The 16,021-nt window shown below is 41.2% G+C and overlaps 1 protein-coding gene across 2 annotated transcripts in view; it reads left to right on the forward strand.

Moving 5' to 3' along the window:
* The window catches only part of cog6 (component of oligomeric golgi complex 6), a 165,869-nt gene extending 150,113 nt beyond the window's left edge, over nt 1-15,756 (forward strand). Inside the window, exons 13-19 of one of the 2 annotated variants that reach the window (XM_070892385.1) lie at nt 1,356-1,473; nt 3,972-4,103; nt 5,480-5,647; nt 7,385-7,492; nt 7,587-7,640; nt 13,747-13,826; nt 14,252-15,755. In XM_070892385.1, the coding sequence (XP_070748486.1) occupies nt 1,356-1,473; nt 3,972-4,103; nt 5,480-5,647; nt 7,385-7,492; nt 7,587-7,640; nt 13,747-13,826; nt 14,252-14,399 (808 nt within the window). In that variant the 3' untranslated portion in view covers nt 14,400-15,755. Of the gene's footprint in view, nt 1-1,355; nt 1,474-3,971; nt 4,104-5,479; nt 5,648-7,384; nt 7,493-7,586; nt 7,641-13,746; nt 13,827-14,251 lie in introns of both variants that reach the window. The other variant, XM_070892386.1, reaches the window with a different exon arrangement.
* Nucleotides 15,757-16,021: the final 265 nt, after the last annotated feature.

The following is a 16,021-nucleotide window of genomic DNA, read 5'->3' on the forward strand; positions in this document are numbered from 1 at the left end:
ATTTATGTAATCTCTCATCGTAATTTAACCCTTGAAGTCCGGGTATCATTCTGGCAAACCTACGCTGCACTCCCTCCAAGGCCAATATATCCTTCTTACAGTGTGGTGCCCAGAACTGCTCTCAGTACTTCAGGTGTGGTCTAACCAGGGTTTTGTATAGCTGTAGCATAACTTCTACCTCCTTGTATTCTAGTCCTCTAGATATAAAGGCCAGCATTGCATTAGCCTTTTTGATTATTTTCTGTACCTGTTTGTACCTGGACACCCCAAGTCTCATTAGAATACCTAACTCTGCAGAGACATGGGCCCTGAAATTCCGGTCGGATGCTTCTTTTGACGAACGTCTCCGACTGGAGAATTTTTACGAAAGTACCTGGTGGTCCCGGAGGAGCGTGGGATTCCGGTGGGGAGGCCTTCTCTTCCCGCGCTGCGAAGCAGCTCCCGTCCTCCAGGTTCGGGCGCAAAAGGTGCAGTCACGTGTGACTGCTCAACCAATCGGGTACAGTATTCTCATTATTAGCAATGAGAACTCCGTATCTACGAGTTCTCATTGCTATTAATGAGAAGAAAAAACCCCACACTAAACACCATAATAAAAAATAAAAAAACATACCTCACATATTGAAATTAAAGTTATAAATGTCTTAGAAAAAAAAATTCCGATTTTTAAAAAAGTTTTTAAAATTATGGTTTACAATAAACTTACCGTAGTGGGCAGGATTTTTAACAATAAAATGTGTGTTTTTAATTTTATTTTATTATGTTTTCGTGTGTTTTAAAACTCTTCCGCCTGTAAAAGTGGGCTATGCGCTTGCTTTTATCAGGCGCAAGAGTTTTCAGGACATTTGCTGGGCAAGATATGGGTAAATCCCGCACTCTTGCCCTTGCAAATATCCGAGATGCGGAGGATCTGTCGAGCTGGAGCTTGACAGATCGGAAAAGACGGTTTTCAGTGCATGCGCATTGTGCGTTGAGAACCGGCTTTTGCGATGGCTTCCCGGGTCCGTAGACACTCAGTACGACCTGGGGAGGCTGGGATTTCTGGGCCGTGGATTAAACCTGGGACTTTTCAAGTCTCTATAGCTCACAGACATAACCTTTTGAGCTATTAGGGACAACATAGTTATTCTTTGTGCGAGCCCAGACAATGTGTGCGGGCTATTCAACCACAGTGGCATCACTGTGATCAGGAGTGGCTGCGGTGCCACTTGTAGTGCTCCTACTGCCACCCTGCCCGAGATGAGTTGTCTCAGCACAGACCAGTAATCTTCCATGTGTGTCTGGTGCCACTAATTCATTGGTAATAATATTCAACCAAAACTTGCAATCCTAAATGCTTTTTTTCCTTTCAACAGTGGAATTGTTGGAAACTGTGCAGCCACACTGCTGACCACAATTGAAGAAATGCATGTCCTAAGCAAGAAAATGTTCTTCAATAGCCTGGGTCTTCATGCCAGTAAATTAATGGATAAGGTGAATTGTCGAAGTAACATCAATCTTTGCTGTAACCTTCAATAGATCCTCTTGCAGAATAAATCAACTGATGGCAAAAGAAAATAACTAGCTGTGTGCGGCTTTGGAATATGTTCTGTTTCTTGCATTCTCTTTAGTGCTATTGCCAAAATACACATTTTTGAAAATGGAGCAGCTGGAAGGTTACAAGGGATAATTCAGAAAATGTCACTCCAATCTTAACTTTACATGTAATATACTCAATCATGATTTTCAAAAAGCTCTGAAATGCTTTTTGGATAAAGTCTATCTTTCATTCGTATTTTTTTTACACTCTCAAAGTATTAATGTCACATTCTTGGCCACACCTTTCACTAATAGTAATAATGTATAACGTACCCATAAACTTTTGACCCAGCACAGGCTATCCTTCTTTCTGTAATCTGTAGAGCTTTTAGAATTATCCAGTCATTGGCTCTAGCTAATAATTAGCTAGATTCTGTAAAGTTGTGATTATAAAGTGCTAACTGAAAATAATTTCTTAGTTACTGTATAGAAATGCAAATATTCACTGGGATTAGGAGCATCTTAGTTTACTCAAACAAGTAGGGCCCGAGTTTGGTGAAATCCAAGACTGTCGAAAGGACCTCTCAGATCCTGACGGTACTTTGGGCGGAAGTTTCGTGAAAAAATGTGGGAAAAACTGCTCGGTGAAAAAAATGGACCTTACACTCTGATTCTGGGTGGCAGCAGGAGGTAGGTCCCATACTAGGCGGCAAATGCAATCCTTGGAAAAGCACCGCTGAGGATAGAGTCGGACCCAGGAAGGGGGGGGGGGGGGAACGACAAAAAAAAACCTTTCAAAACAATTTTTTTTAAACTACCAGAAATACTTCAGAGGACCTGTGGGACCTGATTAACATTTGTGGGACCCGATTAATTTATAATTAGAGAGTAGCTGTGTGCTGTGTACATGCTCACGAACAATGGAAAAGGTTACAGCGTGGTTGGGACCAAAGCACAGCCACCGGGTTAAGCGCTGTTCCGACTAGATAACAGGAACATGCTGCGAAACAGTGAACAGCAGGAGGAAGGGGCATGATGTGGTAATCACATCATGACCAAGGCGATTGCTATCTGCAATGGACAGCTGGGTCATAACCAGCGGCCAGTCTGGAGTCGACAAACTGACCCCAGTAACAGTAGGGGGGCCAATCAGGGAATGGGGAACACCCCACGTTCACGACTATAACTGAAGCTGTAACACACGGTAGAGTGCACTTTATTCTTAGTAACTGCAAGATGTAACTGAGCTAATAAAGTTTGCCTGGATACTACCACCGGACTCTAGTCTCGTCAACTGCTAGGAATAGGAGACCCTACAGGACCTCATCGACCAAAATCCCTGCAAAAGAAATAAAGAAAAGAAGTGCACTAACCTTTTCTTGCAGGTCTTCATGCTTATTCAGGCAAGACCTGCCTCCACGCAGTGGTCTCATCTGCTGCTGGAGTGGAGGACCGCCTGGTCCAATCTGGGGACTCAGTGGGCGGGAGGACTTTTGTCAGCGTTGCACGCCAGCGAATACTCCCCAGTGGTCTTCTCTCCCCGCCGGCATGAGGACCTGACCAAACTCGCTCGGAGGGGAGAGTGCCCAGAAAACATGGGGACCGCCGCAGCCGGCGGTAAGTCGATCAAACTTGGGCCCGTAAAGTTTTAAAAGAGGCTCCAGCACATACACATGTGCAGGGTAAGAGAATTGCAATAGACTTATTTAACAATTTCACTCAACAGGATCTGTTTATTTATCACACCAACACCGTCTGCTTCCATCTCCATAACAGCACCCGTCTCCGTCCCTACCTCGGCTCATCTGCTGTTAGAACCCTCATCCATGCCTTTGTTACTTCTAGACTCAACTATTCGAATGCTCTCCTGGTCACCCACTTTGTACCCTCTAAACTTAAGCTGATCCAAAACTCTGCTACCCATATCTTAACTCTCACCAATTTCCAGTCCCGTTCACCCACCACCCCTGTGCTCGCTGACCTACATTGGTTTCCGGTCCGGCAATGCTTCAGTTTTAAAATTCTGATCCACGTTTTCAAATCCCTCCATGGCCTTGCCCTCCCTATCTCTGTAATCTCCTACAACTCTCCAAGATATCTGCACTCCTCCAGTTCTGGCCTCTTGCACATCCCCAATATTCATCGCTCCACCATGAGCAGCCATGTCTTCAGCTGCCTAGGCCCTAAGTTCTGGGATTCCCTCCCTAAACCTCTCCGCCTCCTTGCCTCTTTTTCTTCCTTTTAAGACGCTCCTTAAAACCTACCTCTTTGATCAAACTTTTGGTCACTTGTCCTAATAGCTCCTTATTATGTGGCTCGGTGCCAAATTTTGTTTGATAACATTCTTGTGAAACGTCCTGAGACATTTTACTATGTTCAAGGCGCTATATAAGTGCAAGTTGTTATAGTAACCATTGAGAAAGAAACTAATACCTCAATTTCAATTCATTCAGGTTGAACTCCCCCCACCTGACCTAGGACCTACCACTGCCCTGAATCACACTTTGTCCCTCTTACGTGAAGTTCTTTCCTCTCACGACTCCTCAGTTGTGCCACTGGATGCACGGCAAGCAGATTTTGTCCAGGTAAATTGAAACATACTCAAAAATGTAACTCCTTTGGTCATAGGCCCTGAAATTCCACTAGTGTTTTCATTTTTGCGCTTGTTTGTATCCGAATGATAATTGTGGTCTGAAGAGGTGCTGCACCTGTATTATCAAGAAATTGGTTTTCAATATGTTGAAGCTCTTTCATCATATTCAGCTCGCTCTCTATTCTATAAATGTCAACAACTTACTTTTTAAATTGATTTTCACCTCTCTGATGCAGGGATATCCAAATTATGGATTGTAGCCCAAGCAGCCCAACTAACTCTATTCTGTTTTCACTTATTTTTCACTCATGGTTGATCTTTGTTGAATTTCATGGAGGTTTTAAAAGAGCTATTCTTAGCCTAATTCGGGGATACATCCTAAATCAGAACACCAAGGTATGTTGACATCTGCGGCTTAACAATATAGAGTGGGTTCGCACTCGAGGAGCCCATGAAGATTAAAAGCCTTATTATTCTCACTAAAGCATAGAGCAACAGCAATCTCAATTTCTCATATTGCAAACTGGCTGATACTGTAGTTTGCAGTATACCCCTTTGATGTAAAAATGTTAATTTTCAAATACTATATTATCTTTAATTTCAATTTCTCTCTGGTTCAGCAGTTTTATTTTTACTGCTTATGTCTGTCATTTCCTGATCCTTTAAGACCTCATTTCTCTGTTTCCAAATTTGAAAGGATGAACTGAATTCAAAGTTGCAAAGTGAAATGTGAAAGCCAATGAGTTGAAATTCCACTTAGCAGACAGGCAATTTTAAAATCTACTATTTGTTTAATTATTTTAAAAGTTTCTCATGTTCTTTTAATTCGCTGGGCCACCAATAATTTCAAGGGCAAGGTGAGTCGCCATCAATATCTAACTACTTGTTTAAAGGTATATGAAAGTGAGTCACAATGATTCTGCTTCTCTCACTAACAGTGATTCCTTCCATTTCCATTGGGAAGCTATCAGTTTCCACTCAGTGCCTCTCACAGCTATTCTGGCTAAGATTAAAAACTCAAGGTGGTAATTACAGTCCGGAAACTGTAATGGAGTGTGTGTTGCCTGCAGTGGGTGATTTAAAAAAAAACTGCTAACAAATGAATGGTTCAGCCATGAACTCATTGAATGGCGGTGCAGGCTAGAAGGGCCGCATGGCCTACTCCTGCACCTATTTTCTATGTTTCTATGTTTCTATGGTTATAGATGGGTTCAGGAGACAAATAGGTGCATTCCATAGGACAGGGAATAGTGATGGTGAGAAGTCGACTCTGAACACTTTGTGAAGGCTTAGAGCAGTACTTAACTATTTAACCACTTAACTATTTATCTAGTCAAACATGTGAAGTATTTTACTTTCTACCATCAGGTACTTTCCTGTATAATGGACCCACTATTGCAGTTGTGCACTGTATCCGCCAGTAACCTGGATACTGCTGACATGGCAACCTACATGGTAAACTCTCTATACATGATGAAGACAACTTTGGCTCTCTTTGAATTTACCGATAAACGACTTGAGATGCTTCAGTTTCAGGTATGTCCGTCGGTGCTCGCAAGTGAAAAAAGTAACTGTAATTAGAGGGGATTTTAGTTCTGCTGAATTTGTCTTTTCAAGCTAATCTTACATGAGTTAAAGAATTACATTTAAAGTTGCAACCAACAATGTATTAGGCCTGCAGATCATTACATCCAAAGTTTCAAGCATCAACTATTCTTTCTTTCTTTGGTGCATTGCCATTTCAAGCAGTTTCTGCTTTTATTTCAGATTTCCATGATTCAGATTTTTTTGGCATCTAAATGCCAGCAGGCCCTGTGCAGTTCTAATGGTTACTTCTTTCAGACTGTTTTTCCCCCCACTGATCATCTATTCCTGCTTTCTGTTCAATTTTCTTTGATTTGTATTTTGTACCTGATCTTCAATAGTATCCTTCTCATAATCCCACGATTTGTTCTTCCAAAGCAATGCAGCTCTATATTATTTTTGCCTTGCTATAATTAAGCCCAAATGTTTAAGCTATTCTAGTTACCTAATCAAGTTCAGTAGCAAGCCAGAAATTCACCAAAAATTACACCTGATTTACCTTCTTTAAAATTCTGCATTGTGTACCTTTTTTCAAATGCCTTCTGGAAATCATATAAAAGTTTCAGATTATTGAAATCTGTCTTACTGCTTCCAAAACCATGCTGGGTTCCTCGTGACCTCTATACTAACACCGGGGTCGATTTTGACTTTGGGCAATCAGCTGGTTGATCTGTTCGGTGTCGAAGAGGCCCCCGTAATTTTGAGGCCTCGGCCTCATTTAAATTTGGCAGGCAAACACGCCTCAGCATTGGGCCGGGACAACCTCCAGCAAGGTAATTTAGTGGGGGGGATTGTGAAGGATGACAACGGCCAAGATTATTTTTGTAGGCCCCTTTCCTCCCCCTCCTCTCTGTTCATGCCTGTATTATTTACTGAGAAAATTACTGTGCTTATTTTAGTTATCCTCAGCTAACTAATTTTGTATTGTTAATGGTTTACTTATTCAGCCACACCCCTGGTCTCAGCCTTTATTCTGCATAGGAATGTGCATTTCCACATATTTTAAGTATTTGCAAATTAATTTTTCTTTGATTTGTATTTTGTATCTGATCTTCATTAGTATCCTCCTCATAATCCCAAGGTTTGTTCTTCCAAAGCCAATGCAGTTCTGTATTATTTTTGCCTTACCATAATTAAGCCCAAATGTTTAAGCGATTCTAGTTAACTAATCAGGTTTGGTAGCAAGCCAGAAGTAGCATCCACACATTCCCTCTTTTACAGTTTGGGTTAAAGAAGAAGGAAAGCCTAGAATTGTTCTTGCCCCAAGACTATTATTATAATATCTCCGAATTGGTAGATACTTATTTTAATTAATTTTTTTCTCAAATGGAGACCCAGTGTGTTGGTTCTGTACTCTCACCTAACTCATCCTGATGATTTACGTTACAACTGCAGCCTGTGAACATTTTGGAGTGGTACGTTAGCACAGAAGTCACCCGGGAACTGCTGTGAACACGAGTGGTACTAGCTTTTTTCATAGTTCAGCTCCAAGACATTTGCTGTGCTGTTGAATGGAACTGTTTGGGGGCATGCATGGACTGATCCAATAACTTGGTTAGGAAAGTATTTAACTGATATGATCGTGGAATGCAAGTTGGACCACGTCTTAACAATCTATATAATACTATGTGGAAGATATTCAGGTTCTTGTAAGCTAATTTTTAACATGTTCTTCATTTCTTTCTGCAGATTGAAGCCCACTTAGATACTTTAATAAATGAACAGGCCTCGTTTGTATTAACCAGGGCAGGATTAAGTTACATTTACAACAGTGTGCAACAACACAAACCAGAGCAGGTAAATACCTATGTACGTAATTGACCACTCGGATTCATGTCAGGATAGTCATGCACGTCGCATTTCTAAATCCTCTTTTTGTTCTATGTGTTAGGGTCCTTTATCCAATCTTCCAAACATGGATGGAGGGTCACAGAAAGCTGCCATGGTAAGTATGACATTAAAAAATATATAATTTGTAAGTATTGATGAACAATGAAATAGAGCAAAATTCTATAACATATTTTACAAGGCAACTATATTTTGTCCCAATTCAGGTACTTCAATCCATTTTGACCCTCCGTTAGCTGAAGTATACCTCTTTGTGTTTTGCAGTTAAAGCAATTTTATTCCCTTGAAGATTACTTGCTACGATTGCCGTACTGCACAACATTCCACACTTTGATTAAGTATTGTTGACACATTTAATAATATCGCATAAGAATGCATGGAACAAGAAAAGATTTTCAGCTCACCAAGCCTTTCCTTTCAACAAACAATGTACAATCTATACCTTCATAATTATTCTCTCTTTCTCCTTCAGTGTAATTTTCCATGCAAAAGTTCTGCAGAATTTCTCTCAGCTCCCAAAAGTAAATAAGTGAAACTCTAGAATATCCTGTTACCCTTCACAGTCACTCTCCTCCTTCACATTTTCTCCAGCAACATAGCACAGCACAGCAGCATTATTTTTGTGGAAATATTAAAAATATATATTTTTAAACTAAAATTGATTAAGTTTGGTTGCATGATCCCAGATGGCAGGAAATAACCATAGCATTTATACTTTATTACGCTTGGCTGCTACGCTAATTCCTTGTTGAAATTTCAGAGCATAGCAAAAGTCCACTTAATTTAGGTTATGTTTCAAATCACCAAGTAGAACAGGCAAAATAAAACCTCAAAGAAGTAAATATTATTGGTCATTTATTTCTTAGTTTTGGATTTTAATAGATTGAATGCTTATATTCTTTTATATATTATAAGTACAAGTTTATTGAAATATTTTTTAAGTATTCAAGCCCTACACATTTTTTTAATGATAAACATTTTTATATAATTTCAGTACACATTTCTACACTGCAGGTAAAACAACCTGAAATAAATAAAGAACTTGCTTTTATATAACAGTGATTATTTGCACTAGTTTTTGAGCATCCTTCTGTGCATGCGCGCCCTGGACTCCGCCCCTGAGCATGCGCACCACCGCCCTCCTGGACTCCACCTCCGTCTTCCCGCGCATGCGCAGACTCCTCGAACCCGAAACCGAAAGTTGTGCCTGTATCATGAGGAAGTGCGTCATGTGGAGCTGCTTCTAGCTTTTGGATTATCTTCAGGACTTTAGCCTAGAATATCACTTTGATTATCTACACGAACATTTTTGCGGCCTTCTGTGGGAGAGAAAACATTGGAGGTGGGACAGACATAGACTGGGGGGTGAGAGAGAGAGACTGGGCAGGGGGAGAAAGAGAGAGACTGGGGGGGTGGCGGGGAGAGAGAGAGAGACTGGGGGGGTGGCGGGGAGAGAGAGAGACTGGTGGCGGGGAGAGAGAGAGACTGGTGGCGGGGAGAGAGAGAAACTGGGGGGGAGGCGGGGAGAGAGAGAGACTGGTGGCGGGAGAGAGATAGAGACTGGTGGCGGGAGAGAGTGAGCGAGAGAGAGAGACGGGGGAGGAAGAGAGCGAGAGAGAGATGGGGGGGGTGAGAGAGAGATGGGGGGGGTGAGAGAGAGAGATGGGGGGGGTGAGAGAGAGAGATGGGGGGGGTGAGAGAGAGAGATGGGGGGGGTGAGAGAGAGAGATGGGGGGGTGAGAGAGAGAGATGGGGGGGTGAGAGAGAGATGGGGGGGTGAGAGAGAGAGATGGGGGGGTGAGAGAGAGAGAGATGGGGGGGGTGAGAGAGAGAGATGGGGGGGTGAGAGAGAGAGATGGGGGGGGTGAGAGAGAGAGATGGGGGGGGTGAGAGAGAGAGATGGGGGGGGTGAGAGAGAGAGATGGGGGGGGTGAGAGAGAGAGATGGGGGGGGTGAGAGAGAGATGGGGGGGTGAGAGAGAGAGATGGGGGGGTGAGAGAGAGAGATGGGGGGGTGAGAGAGAGAGATGGGGGGGTGAGAGAGAGAGATGGGGGGGTGAGAGAGAGAGATGGGGGTGAGAGTGAGAGAGAGAGATGGGGGGGTGAGAGTGAGAGAGAGAGATGGGGGGGTGAGAGTGAGAGATGGGGGGGTGAGAGTGAGAGATGGGGGGGGGTGAGAGAGTGAGAGATGGGGGGGGTGAGAGAGAGAGAGATGGGGGGGGTGAGAGAGAGAGAGATGGGGGGGTGGGGCTGAGAGAGATGGGGGGGGTGAGAGAGAGAGATGGGGGGGTGGGGCTGAGAGAGATGGGGGTGGGGGTGAGAGAGAGAGAGATGGGGGAGTGGGGGTGAGAGAGAGAGAGATGGGGGGGTGAGAGAGAGAGAGAGTCGGGGGGGTTGAGAGAGTGAGAGTGAAAGAGAGACTGGGGGGGAAAGAGTGAGAGTGAAAGAGAGACTGGGGGGGAAAGAGTGAGAGTGAAAAAGAGACTGGGGGGGAAAGAGAGTGAAAGAGAGACGGGGGGAAAGAGAATGAAAGAGAGACTGGGGGGGGAAAGAGAGTGAAAGAGAGACGGGAGGGAAAGAGAGTGAGAGAGAGAGACTGGGGGGGAAAGAGAGTGAGAGAGGGAGACTGGTGGGTGGGGGGGGGGGAAAGAGAGTGAGAGGGGGACTCCTGGGGGAAGAGTGAGAGAGAGACTTGTGGAATGATAGTGAAAGAGAGACTGGGGGGAGAGAGAGAGTGAGAGAGACGGTGAGGGGGCAGGAACGGGTTTATGGGATCAGGAACTGGAGCTGGGGAGGGGTGGTTGTTAGGAACTAGGGCGGAGGGTGGGGGAGCTCTCTTCAGTCTAGAGTCGGTAGTCAGAATGGCTCGAATTACACTTTGCAAAGTCACTGAGAACTTGGGTTGGCGGTTCTAATTACACATTCCAGAGAATCTGCTGGATGTGCCTTATCCTCCAAGGGGACCAATCAGCAATCCGGTCTTTTAATCACGGAGACCCAATCAGAGCATTTTACTAGTACAAATAACTACGTCCTTGTATAACACCTTTCACACCTCCGTCCCAAAATGCTTTACACTTCGTTGTACTTAATTGGCTGTAATTGGTTGTACCGTAGAGAAATGCACCAGCCAATAACTTAAGAAGCCACTTTGTACAGCAAGGTCCTACAAACAACAATGGGAGAATAACCAGTTAATCTGCTTTAGTGATGTTGGTTGAGGGGTAAATATTGGCCAGAACTCCCCTATTCTTCTTTGAATAATGCCATGGGATCTTTTATGTCCACCTGAGAGGGCAGATGGGGCCTTGGTTTAACATCTCATCTAAAAGAAGGCACTTCCGACAGTGCAGCACTCTCAGTCTAAATTTGGTGTTTGGTGTGCACTTTTGAGTCCCATCTTTCTGACTAAGGCAAGAGAACTACCACTGGGCCAAGGCTGAAGTTCTAGTGGGTCTAAAGGTTCAGTGCAGGAACATCAGAGAAACAATGTGACACATACTGAATAAAGAGCACGTCACACATTTTTTCATCAACAGCTTTATTAATTGTACATGCACTGTGCTTAGTTTTGAATTCTTTTAGACAGATGTGGATCACAAAGAATAAACTGTGATTTTGCTACAGCACATCCTATCTTATAATATCATGCAAGAGAATGTGTTCCGGAGCAGTAGTGAATGTGCAATGGTTTAACTTGCTAGTTGGTCCTTTGAGGTACTTGAAAGTCTCAGTGAGTGATAACTATATAAGAACGCATCTCCAAATGTATTTAGAAATGGCCAGATTTATTTTCACTTGATAAGCCACTTTGTGATGTGGCAACTGAAGCAGATGCATCTTTGACTTCCAATGCACAATTCTTTTCCGCCCCAAAATGAAATTTTTTGTAATTTCCTGCAAGCAGTTCAGCTATAAAGCAGTCCCCAACCTCCCAAAAAATACAGGAAAGCTGACAAAAAGGAATTAAATGCACAGGAATACTCCTCTGAGCCAGGTCACTGTATCTGTGTTGTGACTAAAATGTGTTTCCTTTGTGTTTTAGAATGGCAACAAATGCTGCCATAACAAATCATTCCTGATCTCTCTCTGGTGCACTGTTTTTTTAAAAAAAAGCAGTGTTAATGGATCACTTTCTGTGGAGAACACAATTTTAATATTTTTAAAGTGGAATATTGACACTTAATATGTCCAAAATATGTTTATTTTCTCACTTCTATCAAAAATCTAATCTGACCTCACTGAGCGTACAAAAAGCACTTGTCTAGTCATTGTGGAAAGGAAATGGCTTCAGCAACTGTGTTGTGCCATATGAGGCCACTTCCTTCCGGACGTCTCTGCTGCAATTCCAGCACGTCAACCTGAAAACACTGAGGGCAAATCTGAGTTAAATAAGGTCATCAATATTTTTTTACGTGTTTATGTAACGGGGTTACATTTTCATACGTGTGGCCTTTGAATGGATTATATTGACTCTTTTTAATCTATTGCAAAGTTTGGAAATACACAAGCATTTTCTTATGATCTGACTTATTTAACATTAGTCATGGGGGGCTTTTTGGACTAAGTAACACAATCCAGATACACGCATTACATTTTTGGGACTTGCGTTTGTAGCCAGAGCAAGTCTGGTAATTGGCGGAACCATTGAAATAATGACGCCAAGAACAACATAAGGTTGCACAATTCCTGCATGAGCCACCCCAAGTCTCGTTCCCAACTCAACTCTGGCACATTTCTGTTTACTTGCTCTTCCACTGCTGAAAAGATATATAAAGTTAGAGTTTGTGTCCTTTTCAGCATTGACATCATCTTATTTATTACTTCTTAAATCGTATTTGTTACAATTTAAGTTGAAAATTTCCCAATGCTTCATTGACTAATACTTCCCCTTAGTGCTTAAGTACGTATTGTATTTGATTTTAAAATCCAACAAGGTATGTTATAAATTTGCAAATACCAGAAGTCCAGCTCATTCCAAATCCAAGGCCAAGGGCATAGTTGTATTGTGGAAAAGGACATCTACCTGTACAACATTTGAAAGCATGTGCTCATTACCCAAGTCTAATTTCGCCTTTAACTCCAGAATGTACTGAAAAGCAAACAGCACTAAGGTAAATCCATACAACGGTTGAATTCGATTAGCATCATAGAACCACATCTCTGCTGCATGACTCTAGAACGAGATTGCCAGAAAAAAAATTACATGTAAGCAATTTGTAGTCATTTGATATAATAGAAGACGACAAACAGAGTCACATTGAAAAAAATATTTCAAGTACTTAATTTCTCCTTGATTGAGCTAATAAAATTGGAAAAACTCAAGACAAAAATGTCAAAAAATATTTAATCTCTTTGAAGGTATTGGCCTGGAAATCCTGGCCTCCCAAGTCCGTACAGAGCGTGCGCTGAAAACCTGCTTTTCCGGAGCTTGACAGATCCTCCATAGCTCGGGAGCAAGAACATTTGCAAGGGCAAGATTAAGATTGCGGGATTTACCCATATCTTGCCCAGCAAAATGTCCTCAAAACTCTTGCGCCTGATAAAAGCAAGCGCACAGCCTACTTTTACAGGCGTAAGAGTTTTCAAACATACAAAAATATAATTAAATTCAATTAAAAAAACACATTTTATTGTTAAAAAACCCTGCCCACTAAGGTAAGTTTATTTTCAACCCTACAAAACTTTTTTAGAAATCGGAAAAATATATATTTTTTTCTGAGGTATTTATTATGTGAGGTGTGTTTTTTATTTTTTATTATGCTGTTTAGTGTGTTTTTTACACTACATCTAGGATGTGGGTTGTACCTGAGTTGGAGAAGTCTGATATTGCCATTAAATGACCTAAGCTGGAAAAAGTGTTAACTTCCTACTATTGACATCCCTCACTCTAGTTCATGGAATCATAAAATGATACAGCACAGAAGGAGGCCATTTGGCCCATCGTGCCTGTGCCAGCACAACAAAATTACCAACACACAAAATGCTCCTTCGCATGGATTTATTTTTCCCTCAGGTTATTTGTAATGTATTGAAATCAGTACTGATGTGAATAATTTAATTCCCACCAACCTAGCCAAATTAAGAAACATCAACCCTTTATTTAAGTTATTGTAAAACCTCTGTAGTTTAACATTGTAAAAATTGTTAGTGCAATCTTTTGAATATCTGTGTCTAATTGAATTAGATGCATGTGTTTTGTAGGTTCAATTTGATCGTTATCTGTCTTCGCCAGATAGTCTATTAATGCCACAACTGAATTTCATTTTGAGTGGAACACTAAAGTGAGTATATGTGAAGGATTCACAGCAACATTTAAAAATGCATTATTACTCCTGCTGATGATTTTAAACCTTTTTGTGGCGAATGCAAATATTTAACCCAAGTGGAAAACAGATTACATATGCTGTTATAATATAGATAAGGCTAACAAATCAGTGCTGCAAAGCTGACATAAAAACAGAACATGCTGGAAATGCACAGCAGGTCAACCAGAATCTGAAAGAGAAAAATAGGGAAAAGCTTTGGGTGGGGCCCAGAGCATTCAGATGCTGCCTGTGATCTATACCTTGCCTAGTTTAGTAAAACCAACCTTCCAAAAACAACGATATTAGAATGCTACAAAGCTGTTGGCATAGTTATACATGAACTCTGTCCGTACTCAGTTGTGAGATTTCCATTTTTTGACAATTTCTGTTTTCATTTGTAGGGAGAAGATTTTCAAGCGATCCACAGAGCTGGTGTGTGGCGCCTACAACAGCATCTACACTGCAGTTATGAACCCAACCAATGAGTACAAGGAACCAGCAACAATCCTGCAAAGATCTCCACAGCAAGTGCAGACATTGCTATCCTAACTAATTCTAACAGGACTAGTTCTTGCCAATCGCTGTGTTTTGTTTTCCCTATTTATCAAAATTTGCTTTGGATTTGTTTATCTTGTTTCCTTAATGTATTTACAATCTATTTTACTTGATTATGTTTAGCCTGCATCAGTATCGTAGAACCATCTTACTATCACCGGGGAGGAAATTAATCTTGGTCTGATTTTCAAAAATAAACCATGTATTTGGAGGGGAAGACTGTTCTGATTACACTTTATATTTAAAAAGTGCTTTACACCCTTTTCCTGCCTTAAGGCAGGTACTGTGTGAATGGAAACACCCATGGCTGCAAATCAAGTTTAATATCTTTAGTCCTAAACTTGCAAATGTATAGTCAGCACTTGCTGTTTTATTCAGTTTCAGGTGAGTAGGGATGTTAAACTGCACAGCTTCAAACCTCAATAAAATGCAAGATGAAACCTCATTGAGTAAAAAGGAAAGGGGGAATTACTTGCAAATTCATTTAAATATATAGAATAAACATGGCAAACCAAAAGGAATCAGAAAAGGTTATATTTTCCACCAGAAGGAAAGAGTCATCCTCTATACATAAGCCAGTTTGTAGTTATTATGCACCTAACAAACTCCGTTGATTTGATTTTTTTTTAAAGACTGTGATGTAGAAAGGAGAACAGAAAATGTTATCTTAAATAAAATTTGGCTCAATATTCTTGTTCAAAAAAGTTATCTCAGGCAGGATTTGAAATTAGAGAATTATTTTGTATATAATGAATTAAATTGCACTAAGTGATGCTACAGTATATGGAAAAATTGACACTGCACAAAATGTGGCCTTAAATTAAAATTTGTGATACCCAAGAAATTTGGTTGAGTTTGTCCACAACGTCAAGCAATTGTTTAAAGGTCATAACAACATTCCATGTTATGTTACTATTACAGAATTACATCAAAGAGAAATGCATGCATAGTTTGAATGTCGTAATTTGTGACTTCATTTCTAATTTTTGGACTTTTCCTAATGGGTGAAGAAAAAGAGATGGGAGGGGGGTCAGTATAGGCAGGCAATCAGCTGATGTGTCCAGAAAAATGCCAATTGTTCTCTGTAAACGGGCTTTAATATTGTTGCAGCAACATTGCTTCTTTAGAGGTGGTACTCAAAACCAACTCTTCAAATGAGTTTTCAAGTCTTCCAAAAGCAGCTGTCAAAGTTAGCGATGTTGGAGGGTAAATGTACCTTTTTTTATTTTCTCATCCACTGTTGTCAAAAATTGTATAATGAGAACTTTTTTGTAAAAAGTAATACATTTGAAATAATATCTAATGCTATCTATAATGTCTTTATTGACCTAAGATTGTTTTTTACAGATAAATTGACACTTTCTAATTGTGTCATTTTGAATTTCTGTTGTTGCATTTTCATCACTATCACCTAGAAGGATGGGGCAGACTAAACAGCAACTTCTGTACAGCTACATCAATTAATTACATGACCAGCTAATGGATTGTACACTTCTAGGATCCCATTTAGTCCACACACGCACAAGCCTTAATTTGTATATATTAGCCAATGGAGAAAGCCAGTCTAAATCACCTACATAAGGATTCTGCAATGCAGGATCTGGTCCTGCTGGTCA

Source organism: Pristiophorus japonicus, chromosome 10, assembly GCF_044704955.1.
Source record: "Pristiophorus japonicus isolate sPriJap1 chromosome 10, sPriJap1.hap1, whole genome shotgun sequence".
NCBI lineage: Eukaryota > Metazoa > Chordata > Chondrichthyes > Pristiophoridae > Pristiophorus > Pristiophorus japonicus.